Genomic DNA, 15982 nt, shown 5'->3' on the forward strand with positions numbered 1-15982 from the left:
AGAAAGAAAGAAGAAAGAAAGAGAGAAAGAAAGAAAAAAGAAAGAAAGAAAGAAGAAAGAAAGAGAGAAAGAAAGAAGAAAGAAAGAGAGAAAGAAAGAAAAAAGAAAGAAAGAAAGAAAAAGAAAGAAAGAAAGAAAGAAAAAGAAAGAAATCACCAATCCTGGTTGCAGCATCAGTCCAGCTGATGGGATGTCCCGGCTCCTGGGGCACTGCCCAGGCTTAATGGGGGCACCTTTTTATAGACAGGTTTCCCTGCCCTGAAGAGGTTTCTTGCTTTCTATGCAAATTAGTTATCATTGGCAGTGTGTTCTTCCACACCTTTCTGGAAATGGGTTGGAGGGCTTTGGGGGTCTTGGGTGGTCCTGATCCCCCTTACAGTCCATGCTCTCTTCTCGGCCTCATTCCTGTGCTTGTGTGGTGCTGTGTTGTGTTCATCTCCAGCAACTAGAACAAGGATGTTTGTCCTGGAAAAGTGCTGCCCTACCTCCGTATGGCCCCTTCTCCAGCCACATCTTGTTCTTTCCCATGGCATAGAACAAGGGAGAATTGCCATAAATAGAAAGAGGACAGGTTTAGACTGGAAACTAGAAAGAAATTCTTTACTGTGAGGATAGTAAGGCACAGGTTGCCCAGAGAATTTGTTCATGTCCCATCCCTGGAAGTCTTAAATGCCAGGTTGGATAGAACTTCAAGCACCCTGGTCCAGTGGGACGTGTCCCTGCCTATGGCGGAGGGGTTGGAATGAAGTGATTTTTAAGGTCCCTTCCAACCCAAGGCATTCTGTGTTCTTGTGATCTCCCTCTTTTAGCTGTGTTTGTCTGGTCCTGTCTCCATTGAGACCAATGGAAAGATTCTCTTTGATGTGAGTTTGCAGGAAATTCAGAGTGGCCTCTGCAACCAGGAACCTGATGCAGTTCTGTTTTTCACTTAAACAGCAAGCAATGGACAGATGTGATGTTTCCAATGAACAGTAAAGAAGCAAGGCTTCTTGAGTACTGATCAGATCTCTGAGAGAGAGCAGTGCTTTATATTGCACTCTGTCTGTTGTGGAGCTTCAGAAAAGCAAATTTCCTACCTATTGCTTAGAGCAGCACTACTCTTGGATGCTTAGATCACTGGGTATTCCAACTGGAATGCATTGCAATCCTGCAGCTAGTTAGAATGAAAACCAGATGCGTGGTTCTCAGGCAGCAGTGTTGCCATGGGGCAGAAGGAAGACAGCCAGATTCACCCAGTGTCACCAGAAGAAGATGCTAATGGGAGGCAGATGAAGATGAGTAATTTGAAATCCACATTCCATCTGATCTGTGCTTGTGGTGCAAGAGGAAAACTGCAGGCCTCTATGTACCTGCCGTGGGAGCCCCCTGAGAGGAACAGGGGGATAAGACTGAAGAGGATACTGGAAGATGAAACAAGATAGGTCATGAATGAAGAACTGCTGTGATTTTGAAAGAGCTGAAAACCTGAGCTGGCACAGAGTAGCAAGGCATGTGCAGCCACAGGGAACTTGTAGGGAGATGGAACCTTGGATGAGATAAAGGGCTCAAAGGACAGAAGCCTGCTTTACAAATAATCTCTGCTGGAAACCTGGCCGAAAAACTCTGACAGTCCCCGAAGAGATGGTTTGGGAACATCTTTTCCAGGAGAGATGAGGCATGAAGCAGAAACTGCTCATATATCCATAGCCCTGCCTGTGCATCTTGAGTGTCCTCTATTCGAAGTTTTATTGTCTTCCTTTCTCTCTGTCTGCCACCTCTCTCCTGAGTTATGCTCCTGTTTGGCTCACACGCAATTGAACAATGCAATTTGGACTGCAGTTTCCAGACTCTGCCTTGTTCTTTTCCATTATTAATCAGCCCTCTTCCACTAACTCATTGACAAGGTCAGCAGAGCTATGCAGCAGCCTGTGGAGACAAGAAAACACCCACACCTACACTCACACCCACACACCTACACATACCTCCATGGTATGGCAGGGACTGAGACACCCAGTGCTCTCTGTCATACCTTTCCTTCTCCACCACAGCTTGAAAATGGCATGGTTGCCCATGTGGCAGGTTGTGATTCTTTGTTCATTACTTCTTATAAAGCACAGAGGTTATCCAGGGTCACCATGTCTGAGTTGTGTGAAACCATCTGTGTAATTATAACAGTGCATGGCAGAGCTTGCACTGAAATGGGTAAATTTAAGAGACAAAGATAGTATCCTCCTTTCACATGTATTAAAAGGCTTCCCCACAAGTTTTTTGGGGACTAATCCTGTCCATCAAGCCAGGGATAAATGAGCTGTTCGGAAAGACAAGTAGAGCAGGAAAAACAAACAAAAAGAGCAAATTTTCGCACAAAATGAAATCAAGAGATTTAAGGTGGGAAAAAAGCCAGGACACATTGTTGGACCAAATCTACATCAAAGTAGGCTCTGTTCTTCCAGCAGTCATGAGAACCAAGTACCCAGTGCTCTGGCTTTCAGCACTGTCACCTTCTGTAGAAAACCCTTCTCTCATTCCACCACATCCCCAACTCAGGGGCTTGTAGGGAATAGATGTCAGGGAGGAAAAAGAGGCTGTTTCCATTGCCACACAAACACACAGCAGCACTCTTACTGCAGGAAGATCTGTAACCAATACTGTAGCATCAGGAAAAAATTCAAAAACTGACGACAGTCCATCACAATGGACAAGTACTTTCCTAAGCCTCTGACTCAAAACTGCCTCACTTTCACCTGAAACTTAAAGCCAGAGGTGTGTTTGATAACCTATTCACTCACAGAGAGACCAAACAAATTATGTAGAAAGGCTTCAGGCTTTTATAAATCAAATAAAAGGGGAGTAATTTTCTGTACCCTGGACTCTCACAGTTGTGGAACTAAACCTTACCTATTGCTCCCAACTTGTTTCAGTCCTACATATATTCCTGGCAGAAAATACCATGAGTTAATGATGGGAACATCTAAATTGGGCTGATGTTCTCTTTGAGAATAGAAGAGAAAAAAGGAACTTTGCAGACTTGATAAATACAGCCCAAAAAGACACATGAAAGATAAACCTTTTTGCAGTAGCTCTGTCTTTTCAGTGTTCCAGATTTTTTCTTTGTTTAAGGTATTTATTAAAGAATCGGGTTAGACATGAAGAGAAATGTTTTAATTGTAAAGGGTAGCTAAGTTCCAGAGCAGCTGAGAGTTCTTCACAAGCTGAAGTCACTAAGAAAAAGACTTGTTCAGGTCAAGTTAACTTTTGAAGTGAAATTGTGTGTGTGGTTGCCCTCCCAGTGTCTTTTCTAACCATATGCTTTCAAGCCTGGCTGAAAATTTTTTTGCTGTATGTTTTTGTTTATTCGATTGGGTTTGGTTTTTTGTCTTGTTTTATTTGGGGTTTTTTGTATTGAGAGTTAGAATATGAATGAAATTTAATAGACAGGGCTGTGTAAGAATAGGCAAGGCCTCCAATAATTAGTATATTAAGCAAGATAAGGAATAAACATTTAAATCTCTCACTAGCTTTTCAAACCTTAGCTAGTAAATAAAATAGTAATCTCAGAGATGCCTATATCTGCCACATCTGTTCAGACATAGATTCAATACCACCTGCAGCTACACAAAACCACTGAAAAGAAAAAATCCCTGAATAGAGATGTAACCAGTATCATTCATATGCCAAACTTTTCCCAGAAACTAAAACTCAGTGTTATCTGATATGTGGTATTATTTCTTAAGGTATGGACTGAAGGCCAATCTCAGGCTCTCAGAGCACCTTGGGAGGAGGAGTTGTTTCCTCAGGGAAAGAAGAGCAGTGTTGCCAGTTGCCATAGTGAAAACAACTGTCCATGAACAATCCATAGTGCTGTGGGTGGTGCACAGCTGTGTTGCCTGGTTCCTGTATGCTTACCTCCAGATTTCAATCACCAAGATGCAGCCATAGTGGAGGACTCTTGATTGACAGCCACGAAACATGCTGGCCAGACAGACCCACCTAGGACGTGCTGTACCATTACAAAATCCCAGCTCTCTCTGCCTTCATGGCTTTGCCTTAGCAAGGCGTGCATCCTACTCCGTACCGTAGGCTTCACATGCACACCCTAAGTTAGCTGAGCTGTGTGTTAGAGTTGTGAACTTGTCAAGTTAGCCAAGGGAACACAGTTCCTTTCTCTGCCCAAAGGACTTCAATGTGCCATTGTTTATCTTCTTTACGTTCCCAACAGCTGATGCTGCAAGTCTGTACTGCAGGACATGTGTGTAGTTCCAAAAGCACCAGCTCTCATTGCATTTTTGTACAGATGACTAGGAGCAAAGAAAAGCATACAGTGAAAATATTCATTGAAGAAAGAAGCTGGGACTATATAAAGTATATACATAATGATATTTAATGGTTTATAGAGACTGTAAAAGATAATGGCTCAACCATGGCAATAAGTGATACAATTATGTGGGTTACTATAATAATCTTAGCAAGTAAATATAATAATCTTAGAAGCATACAATCATGGTAAATATTAGTAGCATAATGTTATTGTTGTTGTGTTGTGCTTAACCTAGCCTGCTAAGGTCAGCACTCCATTGGTCTTTTGAATCCCCATACAGTGTATGGAAGTTGGAGGCGAGGCATCCTGCCTGTCTTGTCAGTGGAAATGTCCGTTCATCTGGGCAGCAGTTTGTTCTCAGACTCCAGGATCCTCTGCACTAGTAATCTTCTGTTGATCACACCATACAGTCTTTGAGTTTTCTTTGCATCCCCCACAAAACTCCTTTTGTATTTCACTGGCTTCTCCGGGTGCTTCAAAGGAGGCAGTTTCAAATCTGGTCCAAAAAAACCCACTCACTTGCACCTTGATTGCAGCTATCATCCTGCAGCCAGTTCCATACCTGACCCAAAGATAGACAGTTACTTCTGCAAGTGTCTCAACTGTGATATTAGTGTTTATTCATTCAGTGGCCTAGATATTGGCTAGATAAATATGTTCGTTTTAGTAGCAATGGTTAGCTTGTCATAGGAAATTGTAACTATATTTATGGTGGGTTGACGTTTTACCTGCAGCTCCCCTTGGCTCGACAGTCCTCTACTCCTTGACACTCTTACTGTCATTAGAGTTTGATCAAATTTCCAGCATGTTTCTGGTTCAGGCACCTACTTTGGCTTCTTGTAAAAAGCAGGAGGAATAGGGAAGGAAAGCGATGGGGAGGAAGTTGATGGCAGCATGGTAAGTCTGGTCTTTTCCTGCCAGAATTTCTGTAACATAGGACGCAGTGAAAACAATCTGTACGTGGCAGCATAGTAATGATTTTAGGAGTAGCAAGGTGTTATACATACTGAAAATGTTTCAGTGTCTTGCTGGGTTAGGTCCATGATTCTGCAAATGGTAGAAGACATGAATACATGAGTGAAGGCCAAGCAGGTAATGGTACAAATACAACAACATGATACAAGTACAACGTCAAATTTTATGGGGTTGAACCTTGGATAAAAATGAAACTGTTCTCATCCTTCAAGTTTTTTGGAAGCAATTTTTTTTGAATGCAATATTTCCTGTCCTCAGGGAAGTCAGAACACCGGAAAGATTGTTTTTAGTCGTATTTTAAAAATTTTTTTGTTGATTCCAGCTAAATGATTTCATGTGAAGGCACTACTTTAAAATTTTTGCTCATATGAAGATTTTCCTTTGTATAGTTTTATTTCCTCTGAAACAATTTCAAACCTAAAGTATGCCATTTTATGAAACATCACAGCTTACATTTTTATTAATGTAAAGCATTACAAAATACCACCAGGTTTAGATGAATTCTCATAACTGGTCCTTTAAGTTGCTTTTGATGTAATGTCATCTTTCTCCAAAAAGACAATACCTACGTCCAAAATAAATTTGTATTTGAATGTTATATATATATACTAGGGAAAATGTCTTTTTTCTACATGTTGTAGCATTATTACAGGTGGGAACGAAGAAAAAATAATTTCTGTATTTGGCATTAGCGGCAGTAAGCTGGAACAATAGAATCTGCTTGTTTTTAATGCCCTTTTACAGTGAGAAAGCTCTTTCCAGTCAATGTATTACCACATTCTGCAGCTGCCCCATAAGACTGGCCGTAAGTCGTAAAATTTAAGGTTTGTCTGGGACTGTGCAATTCTCTGATGGCAGTCAGTAGGGGCTTCCTTAAGGAAACATGTCAGGACAGGCTGACAAGTACAGTGCTAATTTCTTCATATAATCTTTGAGCTTCCCTCTGTCCTAGCACACAGCAGTGCTCGAGTGGTTGCTTTTGCTCCACAGTTTCCCGTGGCCTGGATGTTTGTTCAACAAATTCGTGAGCTGGAGGATCAACGCATGTTGAGCTGATACTTGTTTTGAGATGGAGAGTTTGAAAGCATAGCAACCTGTGTGTTACTATGATTTTTGTTGTCTCCACTGCTGTTCTTGTCTAGCTGGCATAGGAGGGTACAGTCTGTAGACAAATTACACTGGGGATCACCTAGAGACATCTGCTTGAGAGGGAGAGTGAGTATCAATCAGCCATACAGACTTACCACAGTCTAACATTGCATGACATTCCCCCTGCATGGTAGCTGGTCCTACGTTTAATCTCCTTTGTGGTGTGCAGCCCTGTAACTACGGGTTGATCAAATGCTTTCTTTGTCCCAGATGTGAATGGAGACATCATTTAACATCTCTCTTGTGAAATCTGGTCTGACCAGTAGGTGCAAAAATCATAAGACAAATGTCCCTAATGAACATTCTGGCTTGAAAGAATTGATTTAGAGTGTTTTTGAAGTTACTGGTTTCAACCTTGCAGGCTGTCATCCTAAATATTAATGATGATGGAGAAAGGAAGCAAAAATATTGCCTTTGCTCGGAAATGCTGGGGAGGAAATGTTTCTAGTCAAACCTAACAGCCCTTTGAAATCAGAAAGTCATGACAGCAGGAGTGCACTTTTTTGTTTTACTGGTAAACAATTCGGACTATTTTTAATTGAAAAAATGAAAAATAAAAATAGTGAAAATAGCATCTCCTTCATGTCTATTTGGTAGTACCATATCGGTGATAGTTGAAAATATTGAGTACATGGTACTAGCATAGTTCTTTAACGTTTTTCAAATCATATCTAATTTTCTTTTTGATATTCTTTTCAACCTTATTCATGCAAAATGTTTTGCTGGCCTTTGCATGGGTTTGTTAGTTACTTTATAGCTCCGATGTACTGAGAACAATCTTAATTCCGTTTGGTACTTTAATTAAAATGTAGGCATAAATAAAGGAATGGCTTTTACAAAGCAATAATCTTGAAGCTGAGAGCTGCTACAGCAAACTTGAATGCCTTTCCTCTTCCTCACAAAGGTCAAATTCCTCCCTAATGTAGCTGAAGTGAAAGGATTGTAAGCAATTGTGCAGGTGCTTTTGATGTCACTGGTGGCTGAGGAGCTGATAGGGCAGGAACAGGTAGATGTAAGCAGCCATGAAGGCAGCTGGTTAAAAGGTAAAAAGACTGAACAGAAGAATGTTGCTGCCAGCCTGTGAGCTGTGGGCCTGGGGACAGAATTATCCTTGAACTGTGCAGCTGGCCTCTTTGCAGCCCAGCTGGGCACTGAGAAATGGGAGACTTCCTGACTTTGCATCATGATCAGAGTACCAAGAAAGTTTAACCTCCATTTATCATAAAAAAAGTGGAAACGGTCTGTTAAATTTGAATTGGTCTGAATAAACAGAGTAGGTCTCTGAGCAACCTAATCTAGTTGAAGATGTCCCTGCTTAGTGCAGCATGGTTGGATAAAATGGCCTTTAAAAGCACCTTTCAATCCAAACCATTATATGATTCTTTAATAGAGGGTAGCTTGCAGGTGTACTTGTTCCTGTAGATTTGCATGTGACAGTTTGAGTTTATTTTCTTGTTTTTACTTTGTAGCACCATAACCTCCAAAACAGTGCAAACACTTATGGAAAAAGCAGTGTAACCTGAGGAATACTGAAATGTATGGAGACTATTGACTGATGAGGTTTGGTTGTGCAGAAATTGTTTTCCTTGGACATGCCTTCAAACTAGCAATTGGAAAGGATGCCCTAGTCACTGTGGGAACTGAGATATTACAGCATTTCTCTCCCTAGCCTGATGCATATCTTTACTTCTCTGTTAAATATAGCATTTTGAATGTAAAATCATAAAATGAGATTCTGGTTACTCATGTAATGTCTTAGTGGCGTGCCTTTAATTCTCAGTGGGAGTAGCACATTTCAGGTATCTCTTCTACTCACAGGCTTAAGGATTTTTCTCTTCAAATCGTATGGGCCAGCTGAGTTTCTAATGAAGGTTTATTTTCACAAAGAGTTCTTTCTGTCCCACTTATACAAACAAAACATGGATGAAGTGGTATAGCATATGTTCCACATGAAAATATCTGAAGCTGTCATTTTCACTGCAGTCCTGTCTGTCCTGTCCTGTTTGCTTTGTTTTGTTGATAATTATTTTTTCCCTGAAGTTTTGACACATCCATAAACCTTTAGTATAAAATGCTGCAGATGGAATTCCAGAATCATGTTGGACTTTGGATTTGAACATCAGACTGTTAACTAAAAAGAGGAGGATCAACATCAGTAGAATGTCACCCTAAAACTTTAACACGGACCTTATATTCTCTTTACTAGACCCACAGCTGCATAGTCTCAAGTTCTCTCATGTGCTTGTTTCTGAGTGATCTGAGCAGCTGACCATCTTGTCTTGTGAAAGCTGTCCATCCACTGGGCTATTCTTAGAGACAGGTTGGGTCTTGGTGTCTATGTAAAAAAGCAAAATGAGAATATTAATGGTGATGTTCATACTGGAGAATATGAGGCACCACGTGCGATGGCTGGCTTTATCAGCCATCCTGTTCAGTGGGTGACTGACAATGTGTTATCTCTCTCCTGCAGTATGGGATAAAGAAGAAGGAAGAAAAGGAAGCAGAGGCCCAGGCTGCACTGGAAGCTAATGCTGAAGGGAGTCTGACACGCCCAAAGAAGGCAATCCCTCCTGGCTGTGGGGATGAGGAGGAGGAGGAAGAAGAGAGCATTCTAGACACAGTCATCAAATACCTACCAGGGCCCCTGCAGGACATGTTCAAGAAGTAATAGCTGCAGACTGTTAGATGGGCATAAACAGTACTGCAAAGGATTTCTCTTTTGCCCAATGGGGATTTACAATCTTGCCATCCATCACGCAGCCCTCCCCACCTCTGCCCTCTACTGCTCACTAGGAGTCCCTTCGCTTCCCATTCCCTTCTGACAGCCTCTTTCCCTTTCCTCCACCCCAAGACTTATCCATTCCTTTTTTGTACATAGTCTCACATCCAGTAGATGCCTCTGAATGGATGTAAAGATTAAAAAGCTGCAGACTACACAACTTTTATTATAAGCCATAGTACTATGTATGTTAAATAAGGCAACTGCACATCAAGCATAGAAAAGGAACAATCTCATTTCCATCCAGAGCAAGAAGGAGTGTTCACTAAGTATGAACAGTGGCCTCTTTAATTTTTTAATTATCTTTTTTTAATTATTATTTTTTATAATAATTAGTCATTATTATAATGTTCTTGTTGATTAGGTCACACTAGCCATTTTTTGTTGACCACATCTGCTCTTGGCAGGGATATCTCAAGTTATCCCATGGAAGCAGAGCTTTTCAGTTTTAATTCCATTGCTGACATAAATAAAAGATCATTTGTAAAGTAAATCATGCATGACTTACACAGCTGACATCATGCAGAACTGTGGAAGAAGTGAGTCATCTGCCCTCAGATGCTGTAGAAGTTAAATGCCTCAGAATCTAAGCAAGAGTCATGTTGCTTTGGGAATTAGCCATACACTTAACTTGAAAGAGCAAATTGGTGAGACAGTTGCCATACAGAGAGCTGAGACCACAGGAGAGTGCATGGTGCTCTGGTAGAGGACCTTCCCAGCCCCTCAGAAGCCAATGACCAAGTACATTTGCTGCTCTGTTTAACCTTCCTCTTTCTGCCCAATACTGAATTCAACTGTTGCATTTCCAGCAGGTTGGGCATTTGGGTTTCCAGCATGTTGTTGTGGCTGTGTCATGCCCACCTCTTCCTGCAGTGTGTGGGAGTGTGTTGTGGCTCGAGTGTTAGTTATGGCCCTGGAGATCCAGAAATTGGATCACCATTGAGATATGCCTGATATGTATCGTGCTAAATTACTGCCTTGCCTTGGGGAGGTCACTTATTTTTCTGCCCCAATGGCAAAATGTAGGTGTCAGTCTCTACCTGCTATAAAGGCATGAAGTGAGGATGCTTCTCCAGTACTGTGCAGGAGCTAATTATTTTTACTGCAGAGTGTGATATCCCTTGATGCTAATAGGTTGGGAGGAAGTCTCTTTCTCACCATTTTTTTGTTGCCTTTTGCAGACACAGGTACAGAGGGCTTCTCAGTACAGCACTGTAGATGTAACTGAAGTAACTGCGAAAGATAAATAAAATTCTATGGGAGATGTTGACTTGCTAGTACATGCATAGATTCAATACGTAGACAGACTTATTTTGAACACAGATTCTCATGATCAGGTGTCTGGCTGGTCATCTGAAGAGCTAATTCTGAAATTTTATATTTGGCTATGTCTCTGTAGTTGATGCTCTGAGAGGATCATGCCATCTCAGTCTCATGATCTTGTAAGAGAAATCAGGGTTTGTCTGTTGGAACTAGCATTGCTTGTCCCTGTCCTGGGAAAAATAAAAATTTCTTAAATATGGGGAAGAGATCTGAAAGCCAGCTGGCAATAAAAAGGAGAACAATCTCAGACACATCATTGTGTACCTAAATTAAGCATTTTACTTCAATGGAACTTCTTTGTTGCACTGCGTCAGTGGAACTGAGTTTGGGCAAACATCTCAGTATTTTCCTGAATAAGAAATTTTAGAAGATATTTATCATCTTTTCAGATAAGCAGAAGAAATCTGCACCATGGTTAAGGCAGTGAGCTTGTGAGCTCTGTGCCTTCCAGTAGCATCTCTCATAATAGGGGAAAAATACTATGAAAGAGAAGAAATACAGCATTCCCTCCTCACCCAATTCTTATTCAGGTATTATAGTCCTTGCTTCTTCCCAAATAATTTTGAGTGTAAGTTTCTGCTGAATCCAAGGTGGACTCTGAGGAAATTTGACTGATCTACAAGTCAGAACAAGATGATAAAGATGCAACTTATTTCAGGCTGGATCTAGAAACAGGACATGCTCATTCAAGTACAGGCTGTCAAGGGCTACCCAGAGGAAAGAGAAAGCAGGTTTTATTCATTTGGATAATGTCAGTGGGCCTTTTTTACCCTAACTTTCATTTAAAGCAAGATGAGTATCTCCCTTTTAAGACTTTTAATGACCCAGAACGCCCTATGAGTAAGTGCTTGGATATAGCACAGCAGTGTTGAACAATGTACCATTTTCGAGGGAGAGTGCCCTACTCACCCCATGCAAACTCAGCAACTGGTAATCTGAGCCTATTTAAGTAAACCTCAAAGAATTGAAACCCCTCCTTTTGTTGCAAAGGCAGCAGCTCGTTTTGATGCTCTACCACAGAGCATCCCTGAAAGCTGCAAGGCAGAGGCTGGATCTTTGCTTCAGCCCCTCATTGGTAGTTAAATCTCCTAAGTTAGATTGAGCTGACATACAGACATCAATACTTTTGCAATGCCCTCATTAATCTCTGTGGCCTGCATCCTCCAACACATAAGTAGAACCAGAAATCTGCCTCTGCTAAAAGAAACATGTCCCTTCATATTGTCCCCTGGCCTTGTGCTGGAGAACTCTTGCAAACAAACAAAGAGGATAAACTTACTCCATTTTGCTTTGGCTTTTCCCTACCACTTGCTTGTTGACTTTTCCCTGACACCATCTTTGACTCCCTTCCTCATCCACCAAATACTGCTCCTGACACAGTATCAGAATTTTCTACCTGGCATCCTCCCTGCAGAATGCTACCACTGATTATTTTCACGGTCTCTCTGGCAGCTTGATGTGCATGTTTGTGCACATATGTGTGGACAGTTAGGAAATTAGAGAAGAAAGGGAGAAGAGAGATAAAGGAGGAGTGTTTGGTACAGTTTTGTCTAACTGCCTCAGCAGTTGTGCCATTGAGTCAGGATCTTGTGTGGCCTGTACTCAAATTTCTTAAGCAGGTACTGCTATCCCTGGGCCCAGAACATTAAAAATACTCCTTTTGTGAGCTGAGCTCCTGAGCTGTGTGAACATCTGGATTGAAACCCTTAAGAGGTCCATAGGAACTCTCTGCTGAGTCTGGTAGGCCTCATGCCAGGCTCACACAGCAGAAGGGAAAGGGAAGGTGGTTTATTAAATAGCGTCTACTGAGTCTTTTTCATTATGGGGAGCTTCCCAGCTCAGCCATGTCATCGCTTCTGTACCTCAACATCTGCAGCAAACCTTCCTCCATGGGCAGCAGACAGTTCAGCCAGGTGTGAGCTGGTAGTTCCCATTTTCCTTTACTTTCAATTAGAAACATGACAGAAGATCTATGATAGGTGCTGGGTAGGTTTTGCTCGGTTTTGCCTCACATAACTCTTGGCACGCTGCATGAGTTGTGGACCTCTCCTCAAGTCATTCCACTGTCCCTAAAGTGCCTAAGCCATGCTGAAGAGACTCGAGAGCAGGCACTCTCCCCTCTCTCCTGCCCATCTATTTCCCTTCCCACTCAGAACTGGCAACAAGGTACACAGACACCTTTGGCTCATGTATGGAAGTGAGAAGAATTGTCTCAGACAGTTTTCCCCTCGGCACTCAAGCAGGTGATGAAGCACTTAAACAAGACCAAAGAGAAGCATGGTTCATTGTTTGGATTCTGAATATCTCTTTGTGTTTTCATGACATTGTTTTATTTGCATCACTGGTCTGTTCAATCTCAGGTAAATGAGGTATTTTAATTTTATAACAAGTTTTTATTTATACAGAAAGGTTGGTGGCTAGACACTGCAGTCATTTTCCCTCACAGCTCCAAGACCTTACTGGTTAGTTAAAAATTAGTCTAAGGGCCTTCACATTTGGAGGGTAAATGATTTAGTTTGCCATTGACCTTGTAAGATCACATTTGTATTTAGAGAAAGCCATATGAAATCAGACTGCAATATTAATTATGAATGCTACTCTTGTGTTTAAAATGAATAAAACAAAATGTAAGATCATATGCTAAATCACTTTGGAGTTCCTCTGTCTATGTTTCTAGTATCATACATTGACTTAGATCCCTCCCAGCCCCTCTCCTTCATCAAAAAAGACCATTCCAATGCTGCTGAATACATCTTTTTGCCAAGCTTACTGTGCTAGAATAAGCATTGTTAGAAATTAGTTGTTGTGATCTAAATGTAAAGTCTTACGTATCTGAAAGTTGTCTGTATCTGTTCTGAATATATGTTATCAAGATAACTGTTTCTTCATGCACTGAGTTAGTAAAATGTTTCGGTATTGTCATTAAAAAATTGCCTGTTTTCTCTCTTTCTCTCTCACGCACACCGCAAAATTCAACTTGGCCATGCATTTTCTAGCAAAAATGCTCCCCAGCTTTCTTTCAGATGCATGCAGTACTAGAAGATGATTTAAAGTAGAAACTTTGTGAATGTGATTTTAATTTGTTATTTTTCTGGTACTTTTTCCTGCATGATATGGGTAAATGGTATGATGTTCTTTTAAAATGGAATCACAGCCAATAAAAAACCCCAGTGATTTCATAAATTGTTTGCAATGCTTTCCTGTGAAATTGCTACAAAGCTACACTTGGAAATCAAAGTATGGTTGCTGGTATACAAATATAAGGGTAACAGACTAGAGGAGAAATATGGATGCTATTTGAATAGATATGCTCATTTTTTCATCTGTCAAAAACACTGGTGAGATTTGACATCTAGAGGTGATTATCAAATTTTAAATCAGTTTTGCTATTACGAGGTAGTTTTCCTTAGAAGAGAAAAACAACACTCCTTTGAAAGAAACAGACATCTAACTTAGGTTTAATGAGAATATGTTTGGATCTTAAGACAAAAAAGTTAAAACACTAATTTGCAAGGACACCAAATGTGTCTTGGGATCCAGAATTTGTGATATGTGTAAAACTCCTTGGATGGCAAGTTACACACAGCTAAGCCTCATTTTACTTGCTCAGGGACAAATCAGTAGTTGTTATATTCAGCATGAAAGTGTTGCATCATGTTAAAAAAAGATATTACCATACATCTCATAGGAAAAGCTGATACCCTTTCCCCTAGGAAAGCTCTTCCTTAGGACCACTGCACGGTGATATAGTTTTGTTGGGTTTTTTTACTAACAGAAGCAGCCATGGGACTGTCACAGAGAATCAAGCCACACTATTTACATGATGTAACACCTACTCGGACTTTGAGCCCAGCACTGCCAAAACTAACACATGCTAATGCTACTGCAGGCTGTGAGTTCCAGGGCAGGCTCTCCATCTGCTCTAAGTTCCATGAAAGGTCTATGTTTGAGGAAGATGACAGGGCAAGAAAATATTTATCACTGGTTCCCCTAAGAAACAGTCAGCTCCAGGGAACCAGAATAATCATATCAGACCAGTGTTGTTGGGGAGAAGGTTCAGGTACCAAAGAAGAGAAGCAGATGATTTTGATAGGTTTCATTTTGCAACAGAGGTAAATTATTCTTTCAAACCAGCTTCTACCTTCTTATTTAAAAAAATACAGAAGGATAGATTCCAGTGGTTAAGCTGGTGCAATCTACCTTTTACCATTTTAAAAGTATACTTTGTCAGATAAAATATTCTCCAGAGCAGAACATGACAAGAAATCAGCAGGCACATCATGAGTGCTTCTGGTGAAAAATCACTCCAGTTATGGAGATGCATTAGTGATCTATTTATCAGACATTGATCCTGAGATGCAATGATTAGCCCTACTGAAAGCTCCCAGCCTTCACTGGCAGCAGTGGAAGCACAGTCTACATACTTGGGGTAAAAATTAAACTTCCGAACGGAAAGCTGTGTGCGAAGATACTCACCATAGTTTATTCTGATTAAGTCTATTTTAATGGTTTGATTTAATTTTCTTCCTGACATACCATGGGTAATGTAGGCCCAATAAAGTTCTCTTTGAAAATGGAACTTGAATGCAGCCTACTGAACAGTGCTGGCACAATGCTGTTCTTTGTGTTGGCATCCCAGGAGGTTTGTGGCAACTATCAACATCCCCAGTTAAAAAATCCCAACCGAGATTTCTCATTCTCCCTCTCCAACCATCCCTCCTCTTTTCAAAAAAACCAAACCAAATCAAGCCAAAAAACCAACCCCCCCCCAAAAAAAAAAAAACCCACCAAAAACCAAACCAAAACCCTCCCCAAAAAACCCAAACAAATAAACGAAAAACCCCGCAAAACCCCAACAACCAAGGATGTAGCTGCATTGGGATATTCCTTGTTGAAGATAACTCTGCTACAGCCTATCTCTTCAGATTTTACGGACTGTTTGAGATAGGTGGTAAAAGTACATCTGAGAAAGGCAAATGGCTGGACCATGTGATGTCAAACATCTATGCTTTTTTGAGCCTTCAGTATTTACAGAGAAGCTGAATTCTGCTAGGGCTGTGGGATGGAAATACTTTTTTCATCTGAGATTTACTTTTCTCACAAACCCTATTGTTATATGAGAGGGTCAGATATAGCAGTGTATTTGGCAAGCTCAAGATGTAGCAACCAAGCATATTTTGAGTTAGAAAAGGATTGTTTAAAACTTATGATTATCATAGTCTCTCCAGACTGAGGATTTTCATGAAAAACAATGAAAACAAAATTCTTGGCTTGTTTGTTTGTTTGTCAAAAAAAAAAAAAGAAAACAGATGAAGAATAAAACTCTTAAGACTTTAATATTAATAAGTAATGTAAAAGATTAATGAAGAAGGAAAATTTTGTAAGTCTCTTTCCTGCCTCTCTCCCACTAGTAGCTCTGAGTGAGGTTGTAGTCAGCATGGAAAGCAATGCTTAGGGCT

The 15982-nt window shown here is 40.7% G+C and overlaps 1 protein-coding gene across 1 annotated transcript in view; it reads left to right on the forward strand.

The window, feature by feature from the left end:
• Positions 1-13706, forward strand: part of CPLX1 (complexin 1) — a 108645-nt gene extending 94939 nt beyond the window's left edge. The window contains exon 4 of the mRNA XM_027670249.1: positions 8892-13706. Within this exon, the coding sequence (XP_027526050.1) occupies positions 8892-9089 (198 nt within the window). The 3' untranslated portion in view covers positions 9090-13706. The remainder of the gene's footprint in view (positions 1-8891) is intronic.
• Positions 13707-15982: the final 2276 nt, after the last annotated feature.

This window comes from Neopelma chrysocephalum, unplaced genomic scaffold (assembly GCF_003984885.1).
Source record: "Neopelma chrysocephalum unplaced genomic scaffold, ASM398488v2 Primary Assembly neopelma1_96821, whole genome shotgun sequence".
Lineage (NCBI taxonomy): Eukaryota > Metazoa > Chordata > Aves > Passeriformes > Pipridae > Neopelma > Neopelma chrysocephalum.